The sequence below is a fragment of the Euprymna scolopes genome, chromosome 45 (assembly GCF_053919585.1).
Source record: "Euprymna scolopes isolate OS-2025 chromosome 45, ASM5391958v1, whole genome shotgun sequence".
NCBI lineage: Eukaryota > Metazoa > Mollusca > Cephalopoda > Sepiida > Sepiolidae > Euprymna > Euprymna scolopes.
Genome location: NC_136526.1, coordinates 12,812,023 through 12,829,017, shown reverse-complemented (window position 1 = coordinate 12,829,017; position 16,995 = coordinate 12,812,023). Strand labels below are relative to the sequence as shown.

Below are 16,995 nucleotides of genomic sequence, written 5' to 3'. Positions count from 1 at the left end.
ATATAAAAACGTGAGACAATCACAAAATCCTTGCATAAGCCTGATGAATCCTAGCATGGATGAAACGCAGAATATTCTGTGTAGCTTAATTGCCATATATAGTTTATAACATATATATATATATTTCTGTGGAAATATTCTTTATTCACTTATATTTCCTTTTTATATATACCAATCCTTATTTAAGAAGCTCAATGTAATTACAGAGCAAATATAATGAATAAATGACAAAAGTCTATATTCCAAATTTCATGATATTGACCATCTTACAATTTATTCCTTCATTTCAGTTGACACTTACAATTCTTGATACTATCTGTTTCATAGAACAAAGTCACTTAATTATTATATCAATTAGTGAATCTATTTTGGCCTTAACTCATCAGAAGAATTAGCAACCATCAATCCATCAAAAAGAAAAGAAATGCGTTTGCACATGATTAAAAACCTCAGAATTAGAAGAGAAGCTGCAAATATCTTATAGGTTGCTTACATTATGCGATTTTGAACTTAGAAATGAAATCACTAAAACCCACATTATATATACATATATGTATACACACAGCCCCTTTAAGAAATACGTTTCTTATCGTTGAGCACTTTCTGTTGAATTAAAAAGTCGGTCAATTTAGCTCTTATGCGTAGATCATCGTATAACGATTTGATCACTGTCTGTCTGACGTAATGAACATTTAAATTAAAATGTTTAAAATTCAACGCTATTTCACATGATTAATGGTAGCCGAATGGATACGGCCTCCGCTAATCGAGCCAGAGATGTCTCGTGTCGCGGGGTTCGAATCGTTCGACTGGTAGTAATCGTGACACCCTGCACTGAAGAATCCCGAAAGGATGAAACACTAGTGTCTGTAGGTATTTAATTATTATAGTAAAAAAATAAATATATATATATATATATATATATATATATATATATATATATATATATACATACATGAAAATACATTGAGGACTTGTGCCGTTATGAACGTGTGTTCATTTTAAAAGCTGTACTACCGGCGAAGTGAACATCTCTCTATTCTATCTTCTGTGTATTTGGGATTGTTTTACTCTTTTATTCATGTTGAATTCACCTATTCGTAACAACCATCATCATCGTCATCATAAATGCTCCTTCATATATATTCTACATGTATGTGTATGTGTACGTGTGTGTGCATATGTATGTACATGTGTGTATGTATGTGTGCATGTGCATGTTGTCATGTGTGTTTGTTCTTGCATATGTATGTTTGCGTGCATCTGTTTGTATGCATGCTTGTATGTGTACGTGTATGTTTTTATTTCGATATGTGTGTGGGGTGGAGAGGAATCCCAAAAGCCCTGTTAAGGCAACCCCTCCTGGTGAAGCAAATCTCTGATTTAAAAAAAACAAACAAAAACAAAGCGGGAGACCAGTACCCGCATTAAGCTGGTCTGCATACGGTATCACTAGAAGAATCTTTAACATAATTAAATCCTTCGTAGATAAGAGAAAAATCCAGGTTGTCATCGATGGTCGTACATCCAAACAATATGATATAAATGCGGAAGTGCCTCAAGGGTCTATCCTGGGACCTCTATTTTTCTAATATTCATAAATGACCTCTCCGACAAAATTGCCTCTGAGATGAGTATATATGCTGATGACACCACTATAACTAATACGACAGGAAAACAAATGAACACATATCTAAAGAAATGGTAGAAACACTAGAGGATGACCTCCAATCTGTAGTGGAATGCGGACAAAAATGGATGGTCACATTCAATGCTGCCAAGACTAAACTGGTTTCCTTCAATAATTACAAGAATCCTTCTCTACCACCAATAGCAATGGCCAAAGACTCTTTATCTGAAAGTACATCTTTTAAACTCCTCAGCCTAACATTCACAAGAAACATGAGTTGGAACAATTACATTGAGAGTATTGCCAGGACCACTGTGAAGGTAGGCTTTCTCTACCGTGCTAGAAAGCTACTAATGCACAAAAGTATCCTGTACCTCTATAAGGCCACCATTCGCCCATGTATGAAGTATTGTTGTCATATTTGGGCTGGTGCATCTGCTACTAGTCTCTCGCTCTTGGACAAGGTCCAAAAGAGAGTCTCCAACCTGATAGGTCCTGAACTGTCATCTAAGCTTCAGCCTCTGTCCCATCGATGTAATGTAGCATCCCTCTGCCTGTTCTACAAGTATTTCAATGGTGAATGCTCTGACGAACTGCAAGCACTTGTGCCCCCTCGATGTAAGTATCCCGACAAAATCCGACAAGCAGCAAAATCTCACCCTTTCACAGTTGAGATCCCTAGATGTAAGAGAGCCTTCTACTCCATTAGTTTCTTCCCCAGAACCGCTAGACTTTGGAATTCCCTTCCGAGTTCCTGCTTCCCCAACTGTATTGACATGCAGAAGTTAAAGTCTAACGTGAACCGACATCTCGCTGCCCAACTCCCCACATAGTACCCCTGTAGCTTATGTCCCTGATAGTAGCCCCCTACAGCAAAGTGGCAATGTGCCTTGTTTGGGGTGAAATTGCAATTAAAAAAAAAAAAAGATTGATATCATTTTGAAGCTCGACGTCTCGGACGACAAATATTGAAAAATTGGCCAAAAACATTAATTCCTTCATCCTAAACTCTGTTGTTTTGTACAAGGAGGGGTCGATTTTTTTTGCCGATATTTTAGCAAGTCATCGTTGGATTGATTTCGGTTAATTTCAACGCTTTTGACTTCCGGTCGCGTCATGGAGACATCGGCTAAGACGTCAGATTTTCTTTCACTTTCTTTTCAGCCTTTGCATCACGAACTTAAGTCAATCCAACGGTGACGATGACTTACTAAAATGTCGGTGAAAAAAAATCAACCCCTCCTTGTGCAAAGCAGCCGAGTTTAGGCTGAAGGAATGAATGTTTTTGGCCAATTTTTTTATATTTGTCGTCAGAGACGTCGAGTTTCAAAATAATACCGATCTTGTCAGGATCGGTCGCCTCTGTCGAAAATTTTTGTGAGACCATACATACATACATACATTTAAACAGACAGGTGAGATTAGACCTTCAAAGGTCGCTCTCATATCCTTGTCTGCGTTCTCGTAAGAAATAACGAATTGCTAAATCTATCTAAGACTTATCATTGGTTTTGACCTTTATCAATCCTAAAGGCCACTCGAGGATAAGGGTTAATGAATGTAAGGTGGTAGTGTAGTAATCATTAATGGTGTAAGTTAGGCACAACTTGATTATTTAAGAGGACGGTTCAATAAGAACTTGTTTACATCAGACTTGAAGGCTACTATTCTGTAGTCCGGAAAGCAGGCTAATGGGACAGTGTTCTACAGGTGGGCGGTTCCAGGAAAGAAGCTGTGTACATGGAATCTGCATTTAGATTTGGGCGTAGATAAAGAATGGAGGAAATTATTGATATTGATTGCAGCTAGTTGAGTTTTTTTTTGAAAGTTTGGCAAGAGGGGACCATAGATTGGAACTCAAACAAGCATTTATTATAAAAATAATGATAAAGCAGAAAGAGGCTCCAAACGTCTTTTCTGTAGGAAAGAGGCATCACCTACTAGGTTGGAAAGCCAGTTTTGAACTCTGTCAAGACAGGAAAGGGTACGCTGAGCATCTCTTGACCAGATGTAGCAACGCTAATCCACTTTAGGATGTACTTGGCTCTTATACAAATAGAGGATCACATTGGCAGTGAGATATTTACTGGAGCGATAGAGTGATCCAACTATCTTTCTAGTGATCTTGGCAACTGATTTTATGATTGTGTTCCATTTTAGATAAGGAGTGAAGATCCTGAACTGTCATCTAAGCTCCAGCTTCTGTCCCATCGACAGAATGTTGCATCCCTCTGCCTGTTCTACAAATACTTTAACGGTGAATTCTCTGACGAGCTGCAAGCACTTGTACTCCCTCGACGTAAATACCCCTGACAAACCCGACAAGCAGCTAAATCCCACCCCTTCATAGTAGAGATCCCTAGATGTAAGAGAGCCTTCTATTCCAGTAGTTTCTTCCCCAGAACAGCTAGACTTTGAAGTTCCCTTCCGGGTCCCTGCTTTCCTGACTGTACTGACATGCAGAAGTTCAAGTGTAATGTGGACCGACATCTTGCTGCCCAACTCCCTACATAGTATTCCTGATGCTTATGTCCCTGATAGTAGCCTCCTACATCAAAATGCCAATGTGCCTTGTTTGGGGTGAAAATATAATAAAAAAAAAGTCAGGGTCAGATCAGAGTGATTATGGTGAAAGGAGAGAAGCTTATTTTTCGATGCGTGAAAATTAATCAACCTTGCATCACGTTTTCACCAGGCTCGTGATGTCTCCTCTGTGGGAAAGAGCTTGCAGAGAAGGAAAAAGGGCTTCACCTACTAGGTTTCGAAGTCGGTTTTGAATTATATCAAGGTTGAATAGGGTGTGCCGAGCAGCTCCTGCCCAGATGTGGCAACAATACTCCATTATAGGATGCTCCTGGCTCTTATACAGATAGAGGATTGCATCGGCAGTGAGATACCTTCTGGAGCGGTAGAGTGATCCAACCATTTTTCCAGCAATCTTGGCAACAGATTTGATGTATGTGTTCCATTTCAGATCAGGAGTAAAGGTCAGTCCCAGAAGCTTGTCAAGACATGGAGCTCCCTCTAGAGCCATTCATTTCAATTGGGGTATGATGGGGGGGGGTCAGAGCGATTAGCTGTGTTCATGGAATCTGCATTTAGATTTAGGCACAGATAGAGAGTGACGAAAATTGTTGATAGTGGTTGTAGCTAGTCGATTGTTTTTTTTTTTTTTTGTATAAGTTTGGCAAGGTGGGGAGGCATGGATTGGAGCTCAGACGAGCTTGAAGTAGTTTACTTTTTAGTTCCTTACATCAAGTGGCTTCACGCTTTGTCTGGAATGATTAAAAGAAAAGAAAAAAAGAAAGCTGGAAAGTAATACCCGATTCAAAAGTTTGTATAATACGTCTGCTTGTTTCGATGCACTTCTTGTGGGTGGCAGTATCTTTTCGTCCCACATGGCGGCAGGGAGACTTTGATCTGGAATGACGAGAATAAAAGCAAAAAGTAAAGATGCTTCAGAGGATTTCAATACTTACAAAGTCCCTGAAATGACAGCTGTGCCTTGTTCCACTCCGGGAATCTGTACGGAATTTCGAACAAAACTTAATTCAAACTACCGAGATCAAAATCAGTCTTGTAATGGCTGCGATTTAAAAAAGACTTTTTTTTTCTACATAGGTATCACCACTTATCCTCGAGTAGCTTCTCGACCTTGATAAGAATTAAAGAGTGTACAGTAGTCAATTGGACAATATAGTAATCATTAGTAATAGAAATTCGGTAAATTTGTTAACTTAAGTGGAACGACTCATCAAGAACTTGTTTACGTTGGACTTGAAGACGACCATATTGCAGTCAGCTTCATCAGGCAAGTTGGTCGTTTCTTTTTCCAAGATAACAACCAAAATGCCTGACGATGGTCGAAGGCTACACTGACTGAAACGTTGCACAAATATTAGGTTGGTACAAAAACAATATTATTTTCTCACATATGTTACTTTTATATATGATTTCTGAATTAATTCATTGATATATATAGCCATGTTATATATCATTTTGAAGCGCGTTTTTCGTTCTATCGAATCGTGTTATTCGTTACTGTTCTTAATCTCTTCATTTTTTTGCAGGCTTTTCGACAGCATGGACAAAATTCAAATTTGCATGATTTTCTTGTTCCAGTCCAAACTAGGCTGAAAAGCTGCTGAGACAATTTGTGCAATGTTTCAGTCGGTGTAGCCGTCGACTGAGCTTAGAAATTGATACCATTTGGGAGCTTCTAATTGTAGAAAAAACAAAAATTGTATAGCCTTAAAAATTCTGGCGATGGAAGGGAGATAATCCTCTGTTGATCTTCATAAGAGTTACCTCTCCTTTGTAAACCATTTTTTTTTCACACATACAAAACCACATTTATGATATTAAGTGGTTAATAGTCAATATTTTCCAAGATAACGACCAACATGCCTGATGAAAGTCGAAGGCTACACCGACTGAAACGTTGCACAAAAAACACTCAAGATGAGAACAATAGTCTGATCAAAACCAGTAATATAAAACCTTTTTTATTTAATTGGTTTGTAATAGAATGATAAAGAGACCCTTCGGAGGAGCTCTTGAGATCCCCACATATTTTTTGTACTCGGGATGGGGTGGAGGGGGAGACACGTAAAATCAAGTCGGTGCTGTTTTCATCTTGAAATGTTGACAGGAAGTTGATAAAGTAAGTACCCTTTACCTACATGTCGATTTGGCAGTGACATCATCCTGTCTTGTTCACTGGCCGCCTTCTCTCTCGGTAGCTACTACACTACCACTTTACATTCATTAACCTTTATCCACGAGTGGCCTTTTGGCCTTGATAAATGGCTTAAGATGCTCTTTAATAGCTAAAGTAAAAGAATTTACAGGGTGGAACGATAAAATTGTTGCCCTAAAGAAAACAACACGACAGTTTCATTTTAAAACTTTTATTGAAAAAAAATCAATTCAGGTAACTTGATTATGTTGTAGAGCTGACATCTATTCAATGTAACCACCTTCAGCCTCAATCACTGCCGTGATACGGGTTCAGAACTGGAGCATGTCTTTTCCACAAGTGTCGGTAGGAGCTTGACAGATACCTGGCAGATGGCGGCGATCAGGCTAGCTTTCGTATTGTGGGAGGTCATGTTGGTGATGTTATCAACATATGATCAAACGAAGTAGTCCAGCAGGTCCAGGTCGAAGTAAGAAAGGGGTCTGGGAGAAAAGAGTGCAAAGCCATAGCACTCCTTCTGAAGCCAAACCTGGATCTCTTTGGACTTGGGTCCATGCTGAGTCCTGCTGTCACAGCGAGGGTCTGCCAGCGGCCACCTGCTTGCACCAGATCACCACGCTCTTCAGCACATCCAGGTACACGTTGACTTTCAAGCTGACTTCAGAGATGTGAGGTGGCATGGTGTGGCCCTCATTTAAAACCACACCAAAGACGATAACCATCGGTTGTTCAAAGCGTTGAGCTGTATTCTCAAGCGTTGAACTGTTCGGATTTGCATTTTGAGGGTGCTGACAATGTTCCTGCTGTAGTGACGACTACTGCAATGTTTATGCAATCGGGGTTCACGGGTGAAAAGGTCAGATCAAGTGGACTGACATGGAGACTATAAGATGTCATAACAAACTTGGGTTTTTGTTCATGTGCATCTCTCTTTCTCTATATGTTTGAAAGCAACAGATCAGGGGCCTCAACCACGGCCACCATTAAATGAAAAATGCCTGCAAGCAATGTTGGTAAGATTTGTCAAACTATCACTGTCGATACTATACAAGAATGGCTTTCTAAATAATATTATTTCAGCACAAAGCAAACATTTATTTATAAGATAAACACAAGAAAATATGTTAATTAAAATTTAATGTACTCTTTATTTTTAGTTCATATCAAAACTGATTAGTTAATGAATTTTTAATTTGTGTTGTTCATATGTCTCGGGAGAAAATATAAAATTTCCTATTTCATTTCCCATTTCAGTCATGTAAATTATTTACATTTAAAATGTTGTAAAACAAACCAAATCTTTAAGTTTTAAATATATTTCAAAGAAATAAATTATGCCTGGTGCTAAAATATTGAATTAAAAAAAAAAATCTTGTGAAAAATGCTCCTAACTTTAAAATATTTTGGAAATACTCAATGACCATAACCATCGGTTGTCCAACGTTGAGCTGTATTCTCAAGCGTTGAACTGTCCGGATTTGCATTTTGAGGGTGCTGACAAAGTTCCTGCTGTCAAACTTGGATCGGTAGAGAGCATGAGTTGTACAGCGGCGCATCTCTGATCTTGCTCGTTGAACATTGTGTCACTTTCAGACATGATAGAAGGCTCTTATCGCTCTTGGGATTTGTACACAACTGACCAACTAGTAGATGGTCTGCAACAAAAAAATAAAAACGGTTTTCATTAAACAGAAACGGAATCATGTTGTCTTTTCTGTGGCGACAATTTTATCGTTCCACCCTGTATAGGTTTGTTCATGTGTATGCATCCCTCTTTCTCTCTCGGTTCGAAAGCAACGGGTCAGGGGCCTCAACTGTTGGCTTATAATTGTTAAAATAAAATATAATAATATTTTTTTTATACTTTTAGAAGAAAATGTTTTTGTTGCTGATTCCTAGCTCTACTATTCGTTCCCTATGGACTCCAAAACGGCTGGGTGGATTTTTTATGAAATTTCATTCAAAGGTACTTTATATGCCTGGCAGTGTTTTTAGATAGGATTTGTATCAGAATGTCTGCGATAAGTATCAATAATCTAAATAATCAGATGAAAGAAGGAAGACGCCATTTTGACCAAAGTTAACACCTTACACAGCCTAACATCATAAGTGCATTTGATAAGTTTTATTACAACACAAGCCGAAAGGCCAGGTATATAAAATCAGCAGTAATAAACTGTCCATTTAAACATTTTTTTTTCTATCAGTTCATTTTATATTTATTTATAAAACTTACAATGACCGTTTTTTTTTTCTTCTTGATTTTAATTTTTCTAAGTTTCATAAATTATAATAATTGAATTTTCTTCGCAACGATCAAAACTAAAAAATGTCTTCAGTTTTTCAATTAATATTTCAATTTTATTAAATCTAAATCATATTTATAACAGAAATAATATTTTTCACTGGAAAAAAAAAGAAAAAAAAAGAAAAAAAAAATTTTTTTGTTTAGTACCTCCTTCCGGCATTTTAACCAAGTCTAGAAAATTCCGACAATATTCCTTATTTTGCATAAGTACCAACATTTTTATCTATGGCATAAATTTTTGTTGAAAAATTTTGAAACGTGTTTTAAGTATTCTTTTATGCATGAACTATTTTATGATCGGCAGAAGAAGAATTGATTAATGTGACGTGTATAACGAGACCGATACTGCACCAACCACACTGGGTGTCCTTAACCTCGTCGGATTCCATCCGATATGACATGTGTTCTTTTGATCGTACATTGTCCCGTCACAAGTTGGCCTGTTGATCGTTTTCACCCACTGTGTTTTCATGGTGGGGCGCTTTGCCTCTCGATCGAATCGTCTCCTACCCTGTGTAGGTAGTCTCCGGGTACATCAATCACTTCGCTGGTCCTTGCGGCTTGCTGCAAAATGAAGAGTCCTCACCACAAACAAACGGAACTCCGGTTTATAGCAATAACAAACTATTAATTTCATTACTTCATAACAGCTACTGTCTAAATTGAGGTGACTGACTATAGCAGTGAAACGATGTAAGACCAGACCAGTAAAGTCACAGATTTCCCATTAACACAGGTTAGTTAACATCATAACATCAGGCCCTGAGGGCTCCCAAATCGGGAGCACCGGACCAGCCCAGCCGTTCAGTTTGCTGGCTACGACTCTACTCGTTTTAGAATTCCTTTTTCAAAATCCAACCCCTTTTCCCCACCTCTCCTTCAGACAGTGATTACAAACACCCTTTAATTTTTATTTATGAATTTACTTTGTCAAAACCCGGTTCTTGATTTCTTTTCATAATGAATTTTTATCTATGGCATAAATTTTTGTTGAAAAATTTTTAAACGTGTTTTAAGTATTCTTTTATGCATGAACTATTTCATGATCGGCAGAAGAAGAATTGATTGATATGACGTGCATTCAAAGGTACTTTATATGCCTGGCAGTGTTTTTAGATAGGATTTGTATCAGAATGTCTGCGATAAGTATCAATAATCTTAATTATCAGATGAAAGAAGGAAGACGCCATTTTGGCCAAAGTTAACACCTTACACAGCCTAACATCATAAGTGCATTTGATAAGTTTTATTACAACACAAGCCGAAAGGCCTGGTATATAAAATCAGCAGTAAGTTCTTTGATATGACAGGGGCGCATTGCAAAGGAACATTTCTGCTTATAGTACAATTGAACCATGATACTTGACTTTTTCATTTTACACTTAAATTCAAACCATTATCACTGCACAAGCAATAAGGCCAGCAATATAAAAATCAAGGTTCTTTGATATAACAGGGGCATGTTTGAAATGAATCATTCTGTTTAGAGCACAATTGAAACATGATACTTGGCTTTTGCATTTTAAACATTAACGAAAGCCATTATATATGAAAATAATTTTATAAAATCAAAAGTAGGTTCTCTACAGTGCAATGTAGACTACAATGTATTGCAAACTTAGTCTTTTTTTACATAGGCATCACCACTTATCAAGGCCAAGAGGCCACTCGAGGGCAAGGGTTAAAGAGTGTACAGTAAAAATTGGACAATATAGTAATCGTTAGTAATGGAAATTCGGTAAATTTGTTAACTTATATGGAACGGCTCATCAAAAACTTGTTTACATTAGACTTGAAGACAACCATATTGTAGTCAGCTGAAAAGCAGAAGACAATTCCATAGGCGTGCAGTTCTAAGAAAGAAGCTTTGCTCATGGAATCTATGTTTAGGTTTAGGCATAGATAAAGAGTGGGGGAAATTAGTGATAGTGTTTTCTGCTAGACGGGTGTTTCTTGTGAAAGTTTGGCGAGGGGGGGACCATACATTGGAGCTCAGCCGAGCACTTGCCATGAAAATAATGATAAAGCAGAGACAAACTCGCAACATCTCTTCTGTGAGATAGAGGTTGCAGGGAAGAGAAAAGGACATCTCCTACGAGGCTACGAAGTCTATTTTGAACTCTATCAAGGCAGGATAAGTCCTTTCTAGCAGCTCCTTCCCAAATGTGGCAACAGTGCTCCATCCTTGGATGTACCTGGCTTTTATATAGGTAGAGAATTGCATCAGCAGTGATATATCTACTGGATCAATAGAAGGATCCCACCATCCTTCCAGCGGCCTTGGCAACGGATTTAATGTATGTGTACCATTTAAGATCAGAAGTAAAGGTCAAGCCCAGAAGCTTGTCAAAACATGAGGCCTCCCCAAGACGAGAGCCATTCATTTCAATTGATGCCAGATGAGGATCAGAGCGTTGATGATGTAAAGATAAAAACTTGGTTTTAGATGCATTAAAAGTAACAAGCCACCTATTTCCCCCTTATACCACTTGCTCAAGATCAGAGGAGAGAGAATCAGAGAGTCACTGCGAAAAGCATGTGAAGCTTCCTCCCGGTGCCCAGGCAAGTTATTAATTTGATTGAAAAATGAGCTAATTCATCGATTTCGATAACCAAAATATGAGTGTGAAACATTCGTTGACCATCACTCAATCCCGGGCAACATTGGATCAGCCTGCTAGTAAGTTATAAACAAAACTTGAATATAAAAATGGCTTAGGCCTTCTCTTACCGGTAAAAAACGGCAAATTTGATCAATTTTTTTTTTTTGAATATATCTTCTTCATTCCTTGCTAGGTACATGATAAGTTTTTCTTCATTTTTGTGTATCGCCATAAGTCCCAATCTGAATAAGCACTTTAGGCGCTTCTAAACTATTGGGATGAAATTTCAGAAATCGTAAAACTGAATTTCACATGAAAACAACGGTATCTACATATTCATCGTATTTTTAAAATGATTATATCCAAAAATTACGAAAATCGATAAGGTAGAAAATTATTTATTAAAGAAAATAAAACGTAGAATTTGATTAAGACAATTGTAAAACAGGAGAGTTCAAAAGGGAGGAAATTTTCCATTTTAATTTAAACAAAGATGGCAGCAATTTTTCGCCTGCTATCACGATTAAAGTTGTTTTGTAACATTAGTGATATTCAGGTAATTTCGACTGCATAATTTGGAAGCTACGATTGTAATTTATTAGAATTGACAAAAAAAAAAAAAAAATTAGTGTTAGTAGGTAGGAAGCCTTGAACCCGTGATGCGAAGACGGAAAAGAAAATGAAAGAAAACGTGATATTTTACGCTTCGCTAAAAAGACATAGAAAGTGAAAAAGCATTCAAATTTAGCGACGTCAATCAAAAAGTTGACTTGCTAAGTGAAGGAGTTCTCACAGGTGCAGATATGAATGTTGGCTGCAAGCCAGTTCAGCTTTCCGACGTTTCATGTATTTGTATCTCCACGATGTTGGGGAAAACCAGCTCCCGACAAAAAAGGAGCGTTCAAATGAATAGCAATTGTCTGATATGAGGAGTATTCCCACATTGATCAAAGCTTTCTAGATGTCCCGGCACAAAGGCCGGGTTACTGCGTTTTCGATTTAGTTTCGCTTTTTTTACGAAAAAGCCGAACAAACACGTGAGAGGGCGGAATAGTGGGAATTTTATAAAAGTCGATCAAAATAAATCTACAGATGACATCTGTTCACAAATCGTAGATATTACAATCTAGAGAGTATATATATATAAAAAGTTCTAAAATATAGTAACCCCCTGAGAAAAAAGCCTTTGCAGGACATCAAAAAAATAATGTATTTTATATGTGTATATATATAGATTAGCGGGGGCGCTCGGCGTTGCCTGGATGTTTTGAAGGTGTAAAAGAAAAAAAAAAAGTTTTGGTAGGAAGGTAGGCTCGAACCCGAAGCCTTGACGCGAAGTTGGAAAGGAAGGGGAAAAAACCTAACATCTTACCCGCTTGGCCACAACTTGAGAGGAAGTGAAAACTGTTTCAATTTAATGATTAAAAAATTTAAATGACAGGTGCGTGAATTTAATGAGGTCAAACATCACGCGACCTAACTTTGGCGCTGCAGGCCAGTTTCTGCATATGTGTTTGTTTCTCCCGCCAAGATATTGGGGAAAACATCAATCCCGCAGTTAAGTTTGGCTGCGAGGCAGTTTTTTTTTTTGGTTTTGTTTTCCCAAGAAGTTGGGTCGGTGGGAAAACCAGCTCTCCATAAAAAGGGGAGTCTCCTAAGCAACTGTCCGATATAAGGGGTTTTCCCCGCATTGATCAAACCTCGTTGCTTTCTGGAGGTTCCGGGCACGAGTGCCCGGGAGGCTCATTTTGCTATGGGTTCAGTTTCGCTTATATACAGAAAAGTCAAATAAACACATGGACAGTAAGAAACACTCAAAAAATAGCATGTAAAAGTCGCCCAAATAAGATGCACACCGCCCCCTTTTGTAAATCGTATATATTATAATCTATGTAGCATATAAAAGGTTCTAAGAAAAAGTGACCGCCCGGAGAGGCCCCACCTCTCCTCGAAAAAAGCCTTTGCCGAACATACACAAAAAATGCGCACGCACACACATTTTACCTTATATATATATATATATATATATAGATGGTCTTTCTGAGAGCTACCTAAACCCTTTAAAAGGGCCGGGTTTACTTTAAATAAACAGTTGAGACCATAAATTCAGACAGTGTTATGTCTCCTTAATCACCACAATCCTCAACTCATGTACACAGTCACTCGCATTCTCACTTCGAAAGTGCAACACACATACTATGACTGATAAGAATAATGGAAATAGTATTTTTTTTAATTTTTTTTTTTTTTTTGCACACACACTTTATATATATATATATATATATATTTGTTTTTAACTCGTGTTCACTCCTAACAACGCATATCGCAACTTGGATGTAAGGGGCTACTATTTGGGACCATGCCTAGGAAAGATTAGCAAGATATTAGTTTACATTACATTTAAACTTCTGCATATCAGTACAGCCAGGGAAGCAGGTAGCAGGAAGGGAATTCCATAGTCTAGCTGTTCAAGGACAGAAACTATTAGAGTAGAAACTTTCTGGCATTTAGGGACCACAGCAGTGAAGGGGTGAGATTTTCTTGCTAAGCGGATTTGTCAAGGATATTTACGTTGAGAGGGGGCACAAGTGTAACGAGTTCATCAGAGCACATTCCATTAAAATATTTGTAAACCAGGCACAGGAGTGCAACTTTGCAGCGATGGGACAGAGGTTGGGGCTTAGTTGATAAAGTGGGACCAATTTTGACGAAATAGGTACAAAAGGAATAAACCAAGTTACATGTCCATCAATGTTTCATCTTTATTGTAAGACTTCTATACTGTGACTTCATACTATGACTGTGTGAAAGCCTTTTATCCTTTAATGTCGTCTGCTCATTTAAAACAACTCATCAATTGAAATATTCCCAAACTTTTATCACTGAACTATTTTCTAATATGATAAACAAAGAACAATAACTCTTATAAACAACTTTTAATGAATTATAATTTATTGAATGCGGAAGTGATTTTGAATACTTGGTCAGGGTTTATCCTTATGCCAGGTTGTTCTGACGAACCCCTGTACAGAAAGACCTTAGACATTCGAGGATAATGTCAAGTAGCCATTCAAGTTCCATCCAAGAGACATTGATGAATGAGTAGACAGGCCTGTCGAAAGAGAATTCATGGATGCATATTGGAGTTAGTATTAGAAAGTATGCACCATGAAAGCTTAGAGCAGGAGTACACACACTTTTTCATCCAACCCATGTGATACCCAATCAACATAAGGTAAATTGGCTAGTATAAAATGTCTGTACACTTTTTGCTTAATGTGCTTAAATCAGTCTTAATCACTGTAATATATTTAACCTTTGTATAAAATGTTAGTTAAATTAATGGTCGGTCAGCAGTATTGTTTCAAGAAATGCAACATAATAATTTTTCATGACACTATTTGTCTATTTTTTTACACAAAATTGGCATTCTCAAGTGATTACCGATTTTTGTAGCAATTCAAGTCAATGTTACAAAATGCCAGCAATTATGGAAGATCAAAGTAATCAAATTACTATAATAACTCAACCCTTCAGCTTAATCTTGACAGACTATGGATACCCACTATAAGGGTGCCTGCGTGTGAAATTTTTGTTGCCAGAGTTGCACAATCTCCACGCGGATTCCATGAACAAAGCTTCTTTCTTAGAACTGCACGCCTGTGGAACTCTGTTCCGTCTGCCTGCTTCCCACCGGACTACAACTTGGATGTCTTCAAGTCCAATGTTAACAAATTCCTAATGAACCGCCCCCTTAAGTAAACACTTTATCAAATCTCCACACTAACGTAATGTACTTGCAATAACCCTTATCCCTGAGTGGCCTCCGGGCCTTGATAAGTGGTGATCACTGTGTAAAAAAAAAAAAAAAAAAAAAAAAGATCAAACCATATAAGTAGTTTTGTAGTTGAACATAAAGTAATTAAAATATCTGTAATAAAAGGGAGGGCAGAGTCGTTTTCTTTTGTTTCAGATTAGTTCTGTTTTGTTCTGATTCATGTGCTCGTCAAAAAAAGTGTTTTGGAATTACTTAAACGATAAGTTCAGTTCAGACGTTTAAACTAAGCCTCAAGCTGTACACATGACTGCTCTTGTGTCTCCAGCTCTGCCACAAGGTTTTGAAAGTTTGCCAACAGTAATGTTTTTTTTTCAATACCATGTGATCTACCCACAATGTCTCTGCGATCGACCAGTCGATTGCAATCAATGTAATGGGCACTCCTGGATTAGAGAGTCCTGTAGGAATATTTAAGAGTTGATATATGTACCGTTCTGAAGTCTGTGTGCGGCGGTAGTTACACCCCAACATAGAAGTGCGTTGTTATTGAGAGCCAGGAAGAAAGAGAACTGCAGTGGGTTTAACCTTTTATAAACTCAGTCACGTGGTCAACCTGCCTGATTGATGGTCAAGCTAGAAATATTCCCAAACTTTTGTCACTGCACTATTTTCTAAAATGATAACTCTTATTGGATTATAATTTGTTGAACAAGGAAGTTTTGAATACAATTTTCCTGACCCCTTAAACTCCCGGCTTTTAACTAATCGATCCAAACATTTTCTAATGTCTCAGCTAATGAACCTCTTTGTTTTTACACAAACTCTAAAAATATTCAAGAACATTCTATGTTTTCCTATTGTTGTAAACCTCCCATTTTAAACATATATAAATGATCTTTTTGGGACCATGGTCTAGCTGAAACCGTTATCAATAATCCCCCCCCCCCACTATCTGTGCGTAAACCTAAAGGTAGATTCCACGAACAAAGCTTCTTTCTTAGAATTGCATGTCTGTAGAGCTCTCTTCCGTTTGCTTGCTTTCCAGCTGACTACAATCTGGTCGTCTTCAAGTCCAATGCAAAACAAATTCTTGACGAGCCATTCCCCTGAAGTAATCCAATTTACCAAATTTTCACTACTAATGATTACTATGATGTTATCTCATTGACTAAAGGCTTCCTTCAGTCTTGACAGACTATGGATACCCACTATAAGGGTGCCTGCATGTGAAATTTTTGTTGCCAGAGTTGCGCAATCTCCAACCACACCTCTCCTGAGTCGACATTGTTGAATACCAGTGGCAAGTGGAGGTTCAGGACGACTGGAAACAATGCCGAGATAAGCGGAAAGCACATACAGCGCATAGAATGGTCACCCATCTGGTACTAGCCAGGCTCAACGTAGCTTAACTTCGGTGATCTGGCGAGAACCGGTGTGTCAACGTGATTATACCGTACATATCGACTACTGTACACTCATTAACCTTTGTCTTGGGCTCTGATAAGTGGTGACTCCTTTGTAAAAACAAACAAACAAAAACTATACGTCTTTACTAACTCAGTGTTTTACAAAAAAAAACTACAATATCATTAATTGCTGCATGGCATTGTTGTGATGAGTATGCTGGCGTCATTCTGCTGAATTATCTACATATTAATACCGTAGTAATTTTAACGTCCGTACGTATGTCACGGTTTCCAGATTATAAATTATTCAATCGTGAGATCCTATTTATTAAAAATAAGGATAAAATGTCATAAGTAGGGCTATAACAAGGGAATATTCTTTTATTCTGACTCTCGAGTATATATCAGTTAATATCTTATATGTTTTTATGTAGAGTGATGTGGTTCTCGGTTGATTAACTGTGTCGGATATATACTCGAGAGCCAAAAGAATGATAAGAATATGCTGTTGTTATAGCCCTAGTGACAACATACTACGAACATTACATTGGTATAAATAAATACGCTGATA

General features: G+C 37.7%; 2 protein-coding genes across 2 annotated transcripts in view; one reads left to right on the top strand and one right to left on the bottom strand.

Annotated features, from left to right (window-relative positions):
* Positions 1 to 16,995, top strand: part of LOC145269260 (RING finger protein 215-like) — a 121,142-nt gene that overhangs the window by 72,985 nt on the left and 31,162 nt on the right. The gene's annotated exons all lie outside the window — the stretch shown is intronic.
* The window catches only part of LOC145269261 (uncharacterized), a 31,441-nt gene that overhangs the window by 9,609 nt on the left and 4,837 nt on the right, over positions 1 to 16,995 (bottom strand). Inside the window, exon 2 of the mRNA XM_080124884.1 lies at positions 4,953 to 5,050. Coding sequence (XP_079981010.1) covers positions 4,953 to 5,050 — 98 coding nt within the window. The remainder of the gene's footprint in view (positions 1 to 4,952; positions 5,051 to 16,995) is intronic.